General features: G+C 35.8%; 1 protein-coding gene across 3 annotated transcripts in view; it reads left to right on the forward strand.

Moving 5' to 3' along the window:
• The window catches only part of LOC126826918 (solute carrier family 26 member 6), a 58,373-nt gene that overhangs the window by 26,088 nt on the left and 19,584 nt on the right, over window positions 1-12,701 (forward strand). For 2 of the 3 annotated variants that reach the window (XM_050556063.2, XM_050556062.2), the window contains exons 3-4: window positions 10,003-10,365; window positions 12,031-12,141. In XM_050556063.2, coding sequence (XP_050412020.2) covers window positions 10,003-10,365; window positions 12,031-12,141 — 474 coding nt within the window. Of the gene's footprint in view, window positions 1-5,337; window positions 5,401-10,002; window positions 10,366-12,030; window positions 12,142-12,701 lie in introns of those variants that run through there. The other variant, XM_050556064.2, reaches the window with a different exon arrangement.

The following is a 12,701-nucleotide window of genomic DNA, read 5'->3' on the forward strand; positions in this document are numbered from 1 at the left end:
TACGAATTATATAATCTTTATGGGTGCAACGGACACAATGCTGAAGATAAACCTATTATTTACAATGTTACGAGTTGTTGACCATTGACGTCAATGTCATGACCCGTGATGTGTAGATCACGTGATATAGATATCATGGCTATTGACTGTGTCTGAGATACTTCTCCGCAGGTAGCGTGTGACAGATGTTCAAAATGACAGTGTGCTATGAGGAATTTTGGTCTGCGGCGCTGTGATCCACTCTTATTTCGAATTCCAACAGTCGAGGGTTCTTTTACATGCACGCCGATGTGTACACGGGTTCTCTTTCCAGGCACCCCGTCCTACGCCACTAACACAGATTGTGGTAAGAGGCAGACCATGCGCTTACTGGTTTCGAAACACCTGATACCAATATTTCATTAGAATGCCAGCTACATTGCCATGTTCTTCAATTAATGGAATTAAATTTGGTTGAAAATAAACTTTTATGCATCCCCATTTAAATGTTCGCGTAATTATATTAAACTGCTTTTTTAATTTAATTTATGGACTTTGAATATGGTCAATTTCATTCTGCGAAGTGGCCAAGTCCGCGTATGATATATCTGCATAGCATCATATTAGACCATTATATTACACGGCTATACGATGAGATATTGAGGTTATTGTTATTTATGCAATTCTCGAGTTGGCCATTTTTCCTCGCCAATGTAACATGCCAGTATTTATAGTAATTATATTAAAAGAGCTAGGTCTCTAATTCAGTATTTTTCATAATATTCGAAATTAAAAAAACAAATTAGAATTCATTATTGATCCATTTCAGTCCATACTAATGTTGTTAAGTTGCCGTGAAAATGTGGGATCCTAATATCCAATATTTAAGACACCATGAAGTTTTAAAATATGGCACACGAGTCGTGCAAAACTAATGAACAAAGAAAAACATATCCTAAATTACAAGGGGGCAGTAAATAGTAATGGCTGATTCATAAATCATAAAATAATGAAGGCGGACATACGGACTGTTCTTATTTAGAATTACAACTGTTTACGTATACACACCAATGGACGGGGGCTCGTTGTTTGTCATATACAATGGACTAGACACTGCCCCCCCCCCCCCGTCCTGAACCACAACAGACACCACGCCGGAAAACAAACGTAACAACGGGAACGAAGCCGACAAGTCCTGGTTAGCGAGCCACAACGATTCATTACTCAAATAAACTGGCACAATGACAATTTAATTCTATTTTATATGTTTGGCCTTGTCAAATGAGAATTATAAAAACGAATCGCAATATAGATCTAATTTTAACTACAACCTTATCCTTTTGATCAGTTTTATTCTAAATACCAAATAGGTAATTATCTAAAAGGGGAGATGTGTTATTTCGTTTAAAATCCAGGTTGTAATCTTAGAATTACCGTATATTTATATATTTATATGGTTATGAATGACAAGCCTTTCCGACACGTATCTGTTGATACAATATCTATAATGTCAGAATTAATAGCAATAAGTTAAGTGGGCTATTGAATATAATATAAAATTGTGGCATATTAATTCTTGATCAATTACATGTTTTATTTATAGAAACATAATATAGGTCTTAGAGTGGGGTAATTAGGGTATTTAATACCAACATTTATAACAAAGATTAACAAGAACAGTAATATCCGTTGTGAAGACTGGGATGCACGGTCACAGGCACAGTTCCACTGACACCTGTCGAACTCAATCTTACCCGGCCAACTTATAAGAGCCGTTTTTTATCGACCAATGATTAGTCAAAGTGATTTGCACTCAAATTAGTTACCCTAACCAACGAATTTATCGACACCGATTTCCGAAGCGATTACCACAAATCGCCAAATTGATCATTTGATCGGGTGAGCATGGTTTTTTCAACTATGTCCAGCCACAAGAATTGTTTACAGCTAATCGGCGCATTTCGCGAACTCATCAAAGAATTCTGAAATCCACTATACTGTCACATGCCATCTCCACTAAATACCAATCGATTTGGCAAGTTGATAAAAACGCCTAAGGTATTTGACGATAGGCGCGTTTGATTCGGTCGCTAGTCAGCCTCATATTATTTGAAAAATCAAAATATTTTGTGATCTGGAGAGATTAACCCGATCTACAGATATTTAATTCCGTTGATGCTAATTGGGATTGGTATGTTTCTTTATAACTAGCGTTAAACCTGGCGTTGCACGGGTAAAACTCTGAACCGGAAGAATAACCCCGAGAAACCGGAAGTTGCGTTCTTAGTCCAACGTCACCAGGCCTCGTTCACTCCCCGGTTCGAGCTGTACCCTTCTACCGCAAATTTCAGGCTCGGGATAACCCATAGTAGCCCTACTGCCCCCTTAAAATAAATCGGTCATTTCTTGCGGTAAGCCCTTTTAGTGTAAATGCATCCCATAAGTTTCTAAATATCATTTAAATCTTAAACAATCTTATTTCAATTCAAGAGTATAGAAAATAAAATTAATTACAGATAAAATTGTTGTATGGACATTTCAGGAAACAGACTAGGACAGGGGAAATTACTTCTTGTCATTTTGTGACATAATAGGCCTCGATTATAAATTGATTTACCGTATAGAACTTTGAAATGTCATTCAATGTATTTAATGTATCAGATAGAGAGAAAGAAACATTATAGATATAAAATACTAGGTAAATCAATTTTTATAGCATATTGTATAGTGTGTTTTATGATTATTTGTGATAATGCTGGTAATTAAATATAAAACAATATGTGGGTACAGCTCATCTGAATCTACTGTACATTAAATGTACAAATTTTGTCAAAGGTATCTTTATTCAATTAACAAGTCTAAGGTTACACATCGCAACAACAACTAATATGTAAGTAAAGGGGGGTTGGATGGCCGAATGGTTAGCACGTGCGCGCTGTATCATAAAGCCTGTCATTGAGTCAACTGGCGTGGTTTCGAATCCCGGTTGTACGTGACAAGGAGTAGGGTCGCCTGTCCAACCTCGTGGGTTTTCTCCGGGTCCTCCGGTTTCCTCCCACTGCTAAAGACCCCTACGCGCAAGCGAATTATTGAAATAAAATTAAACCATATGTTATTCCCGAAATGACCTAGTTTGTGTCGAGTGGACGTTAAACCCATATGACCTAATATAGGAATGTAAAATGATATTCTCATAGGCTATTGTTTTGACTACTGGTGTTTGCCGAAACAAATGAGAGAGAGAGAGAAATGGGGTTTAACGTCCACTCGACACAAACTAGGTCATTTCGGGAATAACATATGGTTTAATTTTATTTCAATAATTCGCTTGCGCGTAGGGGTCTTTAGCAGTGGGAGGAAACCGGAGGACCCGGAGAAAACCCACGAGGTTGGACAGGCGACCCTACTCCTTGTCACGTACAACCGGGGATTCGAAACCACGCCAGTCGACTCAATGACAGACTTTATGATACAGCGCGCGCGCACGCTAACCATTCAGCTATCCAACCCCCCCCCCCTCCCGAAACAAATGAATAGCCGCGTTGGTTCCGAATATCCCGGGTGTGGATCGCGTCGTAGGCCGTGAACTTAGTGTGTTTCCCAGTCGTGTGTTCGAATATAACAAAAAGAAAGCCCGAGGTCTACACGTCTAAACAGTGGTTCACACACAGAGAACTATCTACTTCGAGAATAGATCTCTGCCCTGAATGGCCGCCATATCTAAAAATTAGTATACTATTTGTGTAATGCTATTCTACTCTTGTTTGATTTAAACCATATTTATTCAAATAAGGATTCAAAAACAAGCCAAAGGCTAATATTAATTCGTCTATTAACATACTACAAAATACAATTATAATATGTACATTTCATATACAAAATACATTTAACAAGATGATATTTATTTGTTATTAATCGTGCATGTTAGTAAATTTAATATTTTGTGTCGCTTTTAATGCATTACCATTTCGTATAATATTTTGAAAACGCCAGATGCATGTGGCACACACACAAAGACTTAATAAACCTTTTCAATTTTATTAACTGAAAGCAGAATAAATACTTCTCAAAATTCTCGAATTATACTTTCTGTTTTCAACTAAATTCGTCGATATAGGAATTAAAATGTTGGACAACTGCCTTAGTATCTGTTTTTTAGGCGCAGCTGTATATTATGCAATAACGCCAGTCCAGGGTCCGTGTAAAATTCACCTCTAAAATTTAACACGTGTTCATAGAAAAAATAACCGTATGTTAGTCCCAAAATGGACCGAAATCTAGTACTCCCTTCATTTTTTTTTTTTCCATTCAAGTTTTATTAAAGTTATTAAAGTATGGAAGTATTTAAATTGTGGACAATATATATAAATAATATATATAAATAGGAGTGTAAAAAAAACTATCCACAACGTATTTCCTTGTCTTAAAGTCTGTGTTGAGGGTTTTTTTTATTGTATATTTATTCGTGATGACAGGTATATGACAAGCTACCTGTACTTTATGACGTATTTATGACAATGATAGATTAGTTACACCTGTCAATAGCTGCCAATCAAAGGGGTAAAACAATAGATCTGTGACAGTATAGACACCTAACACATACCTTCCTTTGAAATAAACTTGATCTACTTTAGGTTACACCGGAGAAGCTTTAGCCCTGGGGTGGGGGACAGGGTAAATTGTAAGACGGTTTCGTTAAGCCAATACATTAAAACGTATTTATAAAGAAAATGCCTTGTCGTGCCATATTGGTAGCCTAGAGGTGTTGTTAAATTAATATATCTCTTTCATTTGGACACGAAGACCCCCCAAACTTCCTTATTAGACTTTATTATAATAAGTACTAACGTTTATTCTTCTAAAACTGTCTTGAGGGTTACCGTTTCAAAAGGTTCTATTTCTACCTCATCAAGTTGTGTGCTAGAAAATACATTCACCATCATACTTCAACATTCGGTGTAGCTTGGAACTGAAAGATTCTTATTTTATTGTTTATCTATCAGATAGTTTAATAGATAATTGGAATTTAGATAAATATACTTTTTTCCCGTATGCTGGCATTTTAATTAATGGTTGAAATCGAATATCTGGAATGTGGAAGAATAATTTGTACTGCTATTGCAAGTGAAAAAAATCATTTCTGACGATTTAAAAACAACAGTTTCCTTCCTTTGATTTTTAAATTCAATTCGTCGGTATATCAAAATCAACTGTCTTACCGATCCTATAAAACTAATATTTGTGATTTTTGAGGGTATATAGATGTGTCAATCACCTGTCGTCATTGTCTAAGTTGATGACAGGTGATCAGTTAAACAACCAAATGTTGATTGTATCAACATAGGTGAAACTTATTCAGTATTAGGAGGATAGCTAGCAAAAACTTGGATTAACTTCTCACGGAAATAATGGCAGCTTCAGGTATGTTGAATTTGATAGCTATTCAGAATATTTTTTTTATTTTAAATTAAAACAGGAAACTAAAAAGAAAGAGTTAAAATATTTCCTTAACACCTTTCATTTATTTATTTTTTACTAATAAATGGATAATACATGTATCTAATAATTAGTACTAAACACATTTATTACAAAAACATGGATATCAAGTAATGATTAGCGCCTGATTGTAATAATATTATGACCTTGACAAATAGTTGTTTATAGATTCTTGGTCAAGCAAAATAACACCTGAAATAATAGAAATCTACATAAATTGAACTATAGGTTGATAACACATTTGTCATAAAAATATGTCGTCTTCATGATGAGGAATGGAATGTATCTCTACATGAATTGAACTATAGGTTAATAGACACATTTTTTGTCATATGACATCTTCATGGTCAAGAGTGGAATGTGTCTATTGACCAAATTTAGTAAAAAGTGAGGGTATAGTATTTGGCAGATCTCACACTGCCTGACATATTAGCCATCTACTAATTTGAGAGCGAAGAAGATTTGTGACTAATGCTAGAAGTTCTTTATTTAAATAAAAAACAGAAAGAAATAAAACCAACCTGGTCTGTGGTTATAATTTTCATCACGGAAGAGTAGACAACGTGAAGCTGAAAGATCGAATAGTACTACAAGATTTAAGTCATTGATAACAAATACTATGAATATAATATAATCATTAGTACCAAATGTAAGTCATTGGCTACAAATAAAATGGAGGAATAGTAGGTACTGTCGTTATTCTTGGAATGCATGTATATCCGTATAGAAGACCTGGTAAAGATGCGTTGGTACAACTGAATGTGAAATGTCGCTGCCGTGAAAATCAATACTATAATTACCTTTTGTAATTCTTATTGTCGCATGTTTTCATATTTCCGTACGATAAGTAAAACTCTCAAAATATCTTTATTAAATAATCGACTTGTGTTCGATCCCCTACGATAGTACCCGGGACCATCATACGCACAGAGCCACCATGGCCTCACATGTACAATGGGTACTGCTCATAGATTGCATAGTAAGACGCCTGTGTCTTGGCAACAACGGGACAGATATAAATAAAATTTATATACACGATGTGTATAGTCAAACCATGTGCGGCATTAATGTAGGATGTACGAACATTTTTATAACTAAATATCTGATTTTCGAAAAAATTCGAAACTTTCATAATATTAATTTAACGGTATTTAATTTGAAAATAATGTCTTTCTGGCTTATTTGTGAAATATCTTTTTAGGGGTGATGTTTCTTTGTTTTCGTCCTCCGAACGTGTTCATTAAAATCAGGTGGATTTCTTTTTAAAGATTACATATATCATCATTAGTAAATTTATTTTAATTAGAGATATAAAATAACAATAATAAATGTATGAAAAACTTATAATTTGATTAAATAACATATATCAACATTGCTGAAAGTATGAAAAACTCAGCTTTTGAACAAAACTTTAATTATACATAATAAAACACCAAGACGTGTAACGGAAAACGAAAATGTGACAGATGAAGAACTAGTTAAAGATATTTTAATTAACAATGTACAAAAATAAAATAAAGAAATCCACAGGACATGAAAGAATTAAAAAAAATTGATTATGAACATAAAACCCATGGACAAAATGTAACAAACATGTGGATAGAATTAGAAATGTTTTATTTGGAGACACAAACCAGATGTGTTACAAGTCTAAACCATGGTGTGTGCCCAGTTCTTCGGACGGCACGAAACAAAAGAGTTGTCCATCGTATGCATAAGTAACATGTGAACAGAATTAAAATCAGAAGATCGAAAAGCATTGTTTTGCACCACCCCTTCGCCACCCCTCCCCCACCCCTCACCGAGTGTTGCGCACTTTATTATTGTAAATGAAAGGTTACCACGTCTCGTTCTCGAAATAACATAGGATAGAATGCCGACCCATTGCAAAAACTCTACAATGTGATGGATATTTTATGAATTAATAATCGATCATAGTCTATTGTCTCGACAAAATATGTCTAGGAGTTATTTTAGCTCTGTGAATATTTAATGTGTTTTTATACCTGTTAAACGTCTCTATGTCGTTTCTGTATTCACAATTAATTATTCATCAAACAAAAATCTCACCCAAACATACAATTAGCACAGCTTTCGCTGGTTCAGTGTAGTTTCTAAACTGATACAACTGAGGAACTTTTTCTCAAACGAATTTGTCCCATTCATTTTATGAGAAAATCAAAGGGAGGCTTTCCATGGTGGTTTTTAAAATACCAGCCGCAAGAATTTATAGGTGTCCGAATTTGCCTCGTCTAAATTGATAAACTTCTGTTTTATTCACATATTTCTTGTTATTATTATTATGCAGGTTTCCGATTTCATTACCAATTTGAGTAAATTCTTCATTGTTCCGGAAAAAAAATTCTTTGCCTAAACGTAGGGTAGAGTTGATCAAATAGCTTATGACGTTGGACATTAAATCTACGATAATTTTATCTATGCGAAAGAACAGGATCGCTATGTAAGTGATCCTCGTAGTGTATTCTGAGGGTACCATATTTCCTATTATTGCTAAAAGAAGAGTCCTGCTCATATGTTAAACATTAAACATGGTTAGTCCCGATATGTCATAGTTTTGTTATCTTACTTGAGTTTTAAAGAAGCGCATTGATTATTCATGTAAATGTATTATTTGATGTATTGTGATTGACAGGTGATTGATGTGGTTGTCATGGTATTCCTATTATTAATGTTAGACATGCAACGCACCAAAAGTGGTTCGACATAAAATACAAATAATATACTTTTTGAGAATGATCTGGTCTGATCTTGTAACACCAGCCTCAACAATAGTGGCATGGGAGACAAGCTTAACAATGAAATTCTGTTGGAATTATAATCCCCCGCCCACTTAATTCAAGACAATGACGTTGGATAACTGCCTTTATAAGGTTTATTTAGGATATAAAAGTTATTTTGTTTATTTAGATTTATTTATCCGAAGACAGTCAATGTTTTTAATATCTGTTGGACACCTGCAATTGTGTTATTCTTTTCAATGTTGTTTTCTGCCTTTTTTGCGTTTTAGTTTAGCTTCTTCCTGGCATTGTATTAAAATTAAGTTTTGTGGGAACTTAACGCGCTTACCACCCTAGTTTAAAAGAGACTGCTCACTCGTGGCAAAATACGACCGCCTTCCAGGATCTTCAAATCTTTATTAACTCTTTCGTGGAGTTTAGAAGTATAAGCATGGAATCAAGTTTTGGGGTAGAGCATGTTTTCTAAATAGATTGCTTTTCAATTTAAAAGAGAGGATCTTCCAGCCTCTTCTAACCATGAGTCGTTCGAGGACTGTGGCTTTAAACGACATTTTCATCAACCCAGAAAGTAATTTATAGCCAACACAAATATTTGATTCCCTTTAAAAAAAACCTTTATAATGTTTGTCTTTTATTGTTATAAAATTTTTTATATTTATCTTGATAGATAAAGCTTTGCCTTTAACGTTTACTGCTTTATTAACTAAATAAAAAAAAACTGGATTCAAATTAAGATTTATCCTAGTATTGTCAAGAGCTGCTACTGTATGGATGGGGGCGGGGAATATTTGATCAAAAAAAACAAACATAGATGTGATGAACGCAGTAGTCTATAATCTTATTTTTGAGACTTTTATATTCTATGTTCTGAATTGGAATATGTGCCGACACATTATTTAGATCATTCGGAAACTAATATACCGTAATGCAGTGCGAGAGGTTGGGAGAGGGAGGGTGCCAGGACACCGGCGTTTCCCTCAAACTGCCATGAGTTATGTTCTGTGTATGTGTATTACACACCATTATACATTTCACAGTAAACACAGCTCGGGCCAAGATTTCCCCGGGGAAATTCCCCAGAAAATAAAGATGTCGATAACGCGGGATGAAAATTGTCGTGTTCTCTGGCCAAAACACAAATTGTAAATGAATAAAACCTACAAATAAAGAGAGACTTGACATTTTGATAAGTTCACTCATGGGAAAAGTGTAAACATTTAAAATGTGTTAAATAAGTATAGACCAGTTGATGCATTTGGAGTCAAGTCCATCACCCTCTAAGGATAATCTGTAAGCTGGTAATAAAAATGGGTAAACCTCGACGCTGAATTGCACCGACTAAGTGTAATCGATAAATCTTTAATATACAAGCGTTATGATATACACATTGGAATACGTTTTGTATATATCCCTACTTTTGCTGGTTTGATCGTACACTAATTCAAGCGGGGTTGGATGGCCGAATGGTTAGCACGTGCGAGCTGTATCATAAGTACTGTCTTTGAGTCAACTGGTGTGGTTTCGATTCCCCGGTTGTACGTGACAAGGAGGAGGGTCGCGTGTCCAACCTCGTGGGTTTTTGTTCGGGTCCTCCGGTTTCCTCCCACTGCTAAAAAAAAAACCTACGCGCAAGCGAAGTATTGAATAAAATTGAACCATGCGTTAAACCCGAATTGACCTAGTTTGTGTAGAGTGGACGTTAAACCCCATTTCTCTTTTTTAAAGGAAATATCTGAATATTACATAATCTCTTCTCTTATATTTACAGAATTATACCCCGTTCTACCCGAAGATAAAGATAGTCCGGACCCTGAAACAGCCTTGAACGAAGCCAGGATGGATTTAGGGTTCACATCGCCCAAAAAACAGAGTCGAAACATCTTAGAAAAAACTTTTTACAGGAAGAAAAAGACAAAGCCTAAGGTGAACCGATCATATTTGATCAAAAGATCGTTAGAGAAATGTCGCGATTATTTACCGGATTCTTGTGAATGTACCACTCAGTGCTTAAAGAATTTTTTCTGTAGGATATTTCCGTTTATTAGGATTATGCAAGGATATAGTTTATTGTATGATTTTCCTAGTGATTTAGTTGCTGGATTAACTATCGGAATAATGCACATACCTCAAGGTAAGACCATTGATTATTATTTGGTTCCATGTGTAATAAATGCTAACAGTGCCATTCCATTACATTACGTCCAGCCTCAGTGAGTTTGGCACTCTGTCATCCAGTTGAGGCCGATCATGCTCGAGAAAGGTCTTCGGGATTTTCCTGTCCTGGTTTCCCCTTGTTGGTGGTCAGATAGTTTGTCTAAGAGAAGTGTATCTCAGGAGCACCCCCCCTCCTCCCACCACCATTCCATAAGGTCCGTGGCTCACTGAGGAAGACGCTAACTCACTAATCAGAAGGTCCCTGGTTTAATCTCGGTGCAGTGTTGGCCGAGAAAATCCCTCTGGGTTTTTCAGCGTGGTTTTCCCAGGTGCAGTGCGAAAAGCCTGACAAGAAACAGCGTGTAGTCATTCGGATGGGACGACAAACCGATGCCAGGTCTCGTGTACATGTTGGCGTTTTGACAAAAAGCTTTATCGGGCTTATTCTATCCTTTAACTTTCCTGGCCGAAATACGACTTTATTTCAAATCCAAGATTCTCGTCACCTCAGACCATCATCCCGCCTTAGCTAGGGTACTGTACGTTACCCATATATTATTTCTAATATTATAAGGTTTGTAGGTATAATGCATACCCCTACCAGTATTTTATTTTACGGATATGTTATAAATTGTGTCGTTATTACAGATATAGCGACAATAAACCATAATCGTAATTATAGCAAACAATTTTATTACATACGTTAAAGGCCCACACCCAGTTTTACTTCATACCAGAAATCTGTATTCTTTCTAATATTCACCTTTCGTCTCAACTTGCAAATTCATTTTTCTATAAAACGTGTAGATTTATCAATCGAAACCCAGCGAGAAATATATATAGTAACATGTAATAAGTTAGAATTATACATCAATTTATAAATGATCAGGAGGTAATATCCTTACATCTGTGTATGATTAATAAATATAAAAACTCGCCTACTCATTCATAATTAAGGGAAATTATATGGAAGCATGTCATCAATAGATAGCTCAGATAAACCTTACAATTTATTGACTAGGACTATTCTAAATCGCGATGTTTCCTGCGGAGCTTAATACTACAACAAACTTCAGTAAAATTGAGTATTTTCTTTTTAACTTGTTTGTTTTGGGCGACCTGTGATGAAATGAAATGGGGTTTAACATCTTAATTTCCGGCCCCAGCTGGGCTAATGAAGACTATACTATACCAGGTACAAGTGTGTTATGGGGACAATTTTGGCATAACAGCGGTATTTCCGCTTACTCTTTAACGAATTCCTGCAATCGGCTGGTGTTCTGTTACCGGCACACCATGTGCACACAGGACCTCGAGTTTCGGTCCCACATGAACTACTAGACTATTCTTGAAAACATATCGATTTCTCATTTCCTCGTGTTTAAAAATCTGGAGCGTTGGGCGGCTTAATGGTCTAACGCATGCGCTTGGGATCACAACATCTGTCAATCGGCCAAGTGGTGTGGTTTATATTCCCAGTTTGTACTTGACAAACATACGGGTCGCCTGTCCAACCTCGTCAGTTTTCCCCGGGACCTCCGGTTTCCTTCAACTGCCCCTAAGCGCAAATAAAATTGATCCGTTAGACTCTAAATGACCTATATAGTTTATATGGTATATACTTATACTTATCTTATTTCAGGTATGGCTTACGCCTTATTAACTCAGCTTCCCCCTGTTTATGGTTTATATACATCGTTTTATCCTGTTTTAACATATTTTCTATTTGGTACATCTAGACATGTATCAGTTGGTAAGTATCGATACATTATTTGAGGAGTGGTGGGTGTCGCGCATGAGCCAGATTATCCTTACGATTTTCAAAACATCTGATGCTAATTTGCCATGGATACGCTAGTTATGTTGGTACGTTTCCCTGACAAAAGTCCACGTACTATTACACTAGTCCACACATTATTCAGTAGTATGACGGCATTATACATAATATGCATATCTCAAGTTTCAGATCGTTGTCATTAGAATTAATGAACTTTCTATTTTGGATCTGGACAGAATTAAACCTGAGGCATTCGTAATTGTATACTTCTTTGATTAGATATAAATTAGATAGACTTGTCCCCAACTTGGTTTCTTGTGATTGTCGGGATTATGATGCATTTGTTCTCCAATTTCCGTGTGTGTTGCCGTATGGGATAAGTACCTGATACAGTTCCATCTCTATCAAATACCAAGGTCTTGTATTTCTGGAACATGGTCATTCTAGTGGCATGTTTTGGATCACTTCCTTTTAGTACTCTACGATCTTAAACATGACTAGATCGAAATATATATGATTTTGGCTAATCATATAGA

The sequence above is a fragment of the Patella vulgata genome, chromosome 7, assembly GCF_932274485.2.
Source record: "Patella vulgata chromosome 7, xgPatVulg1.2, whole genome shotgun sequence".
Lineage (NCBI taxonomy): Eukaryota > Metazoa > Mollusca > Gastropoda > Patellidae > Patella > Patella vulgata.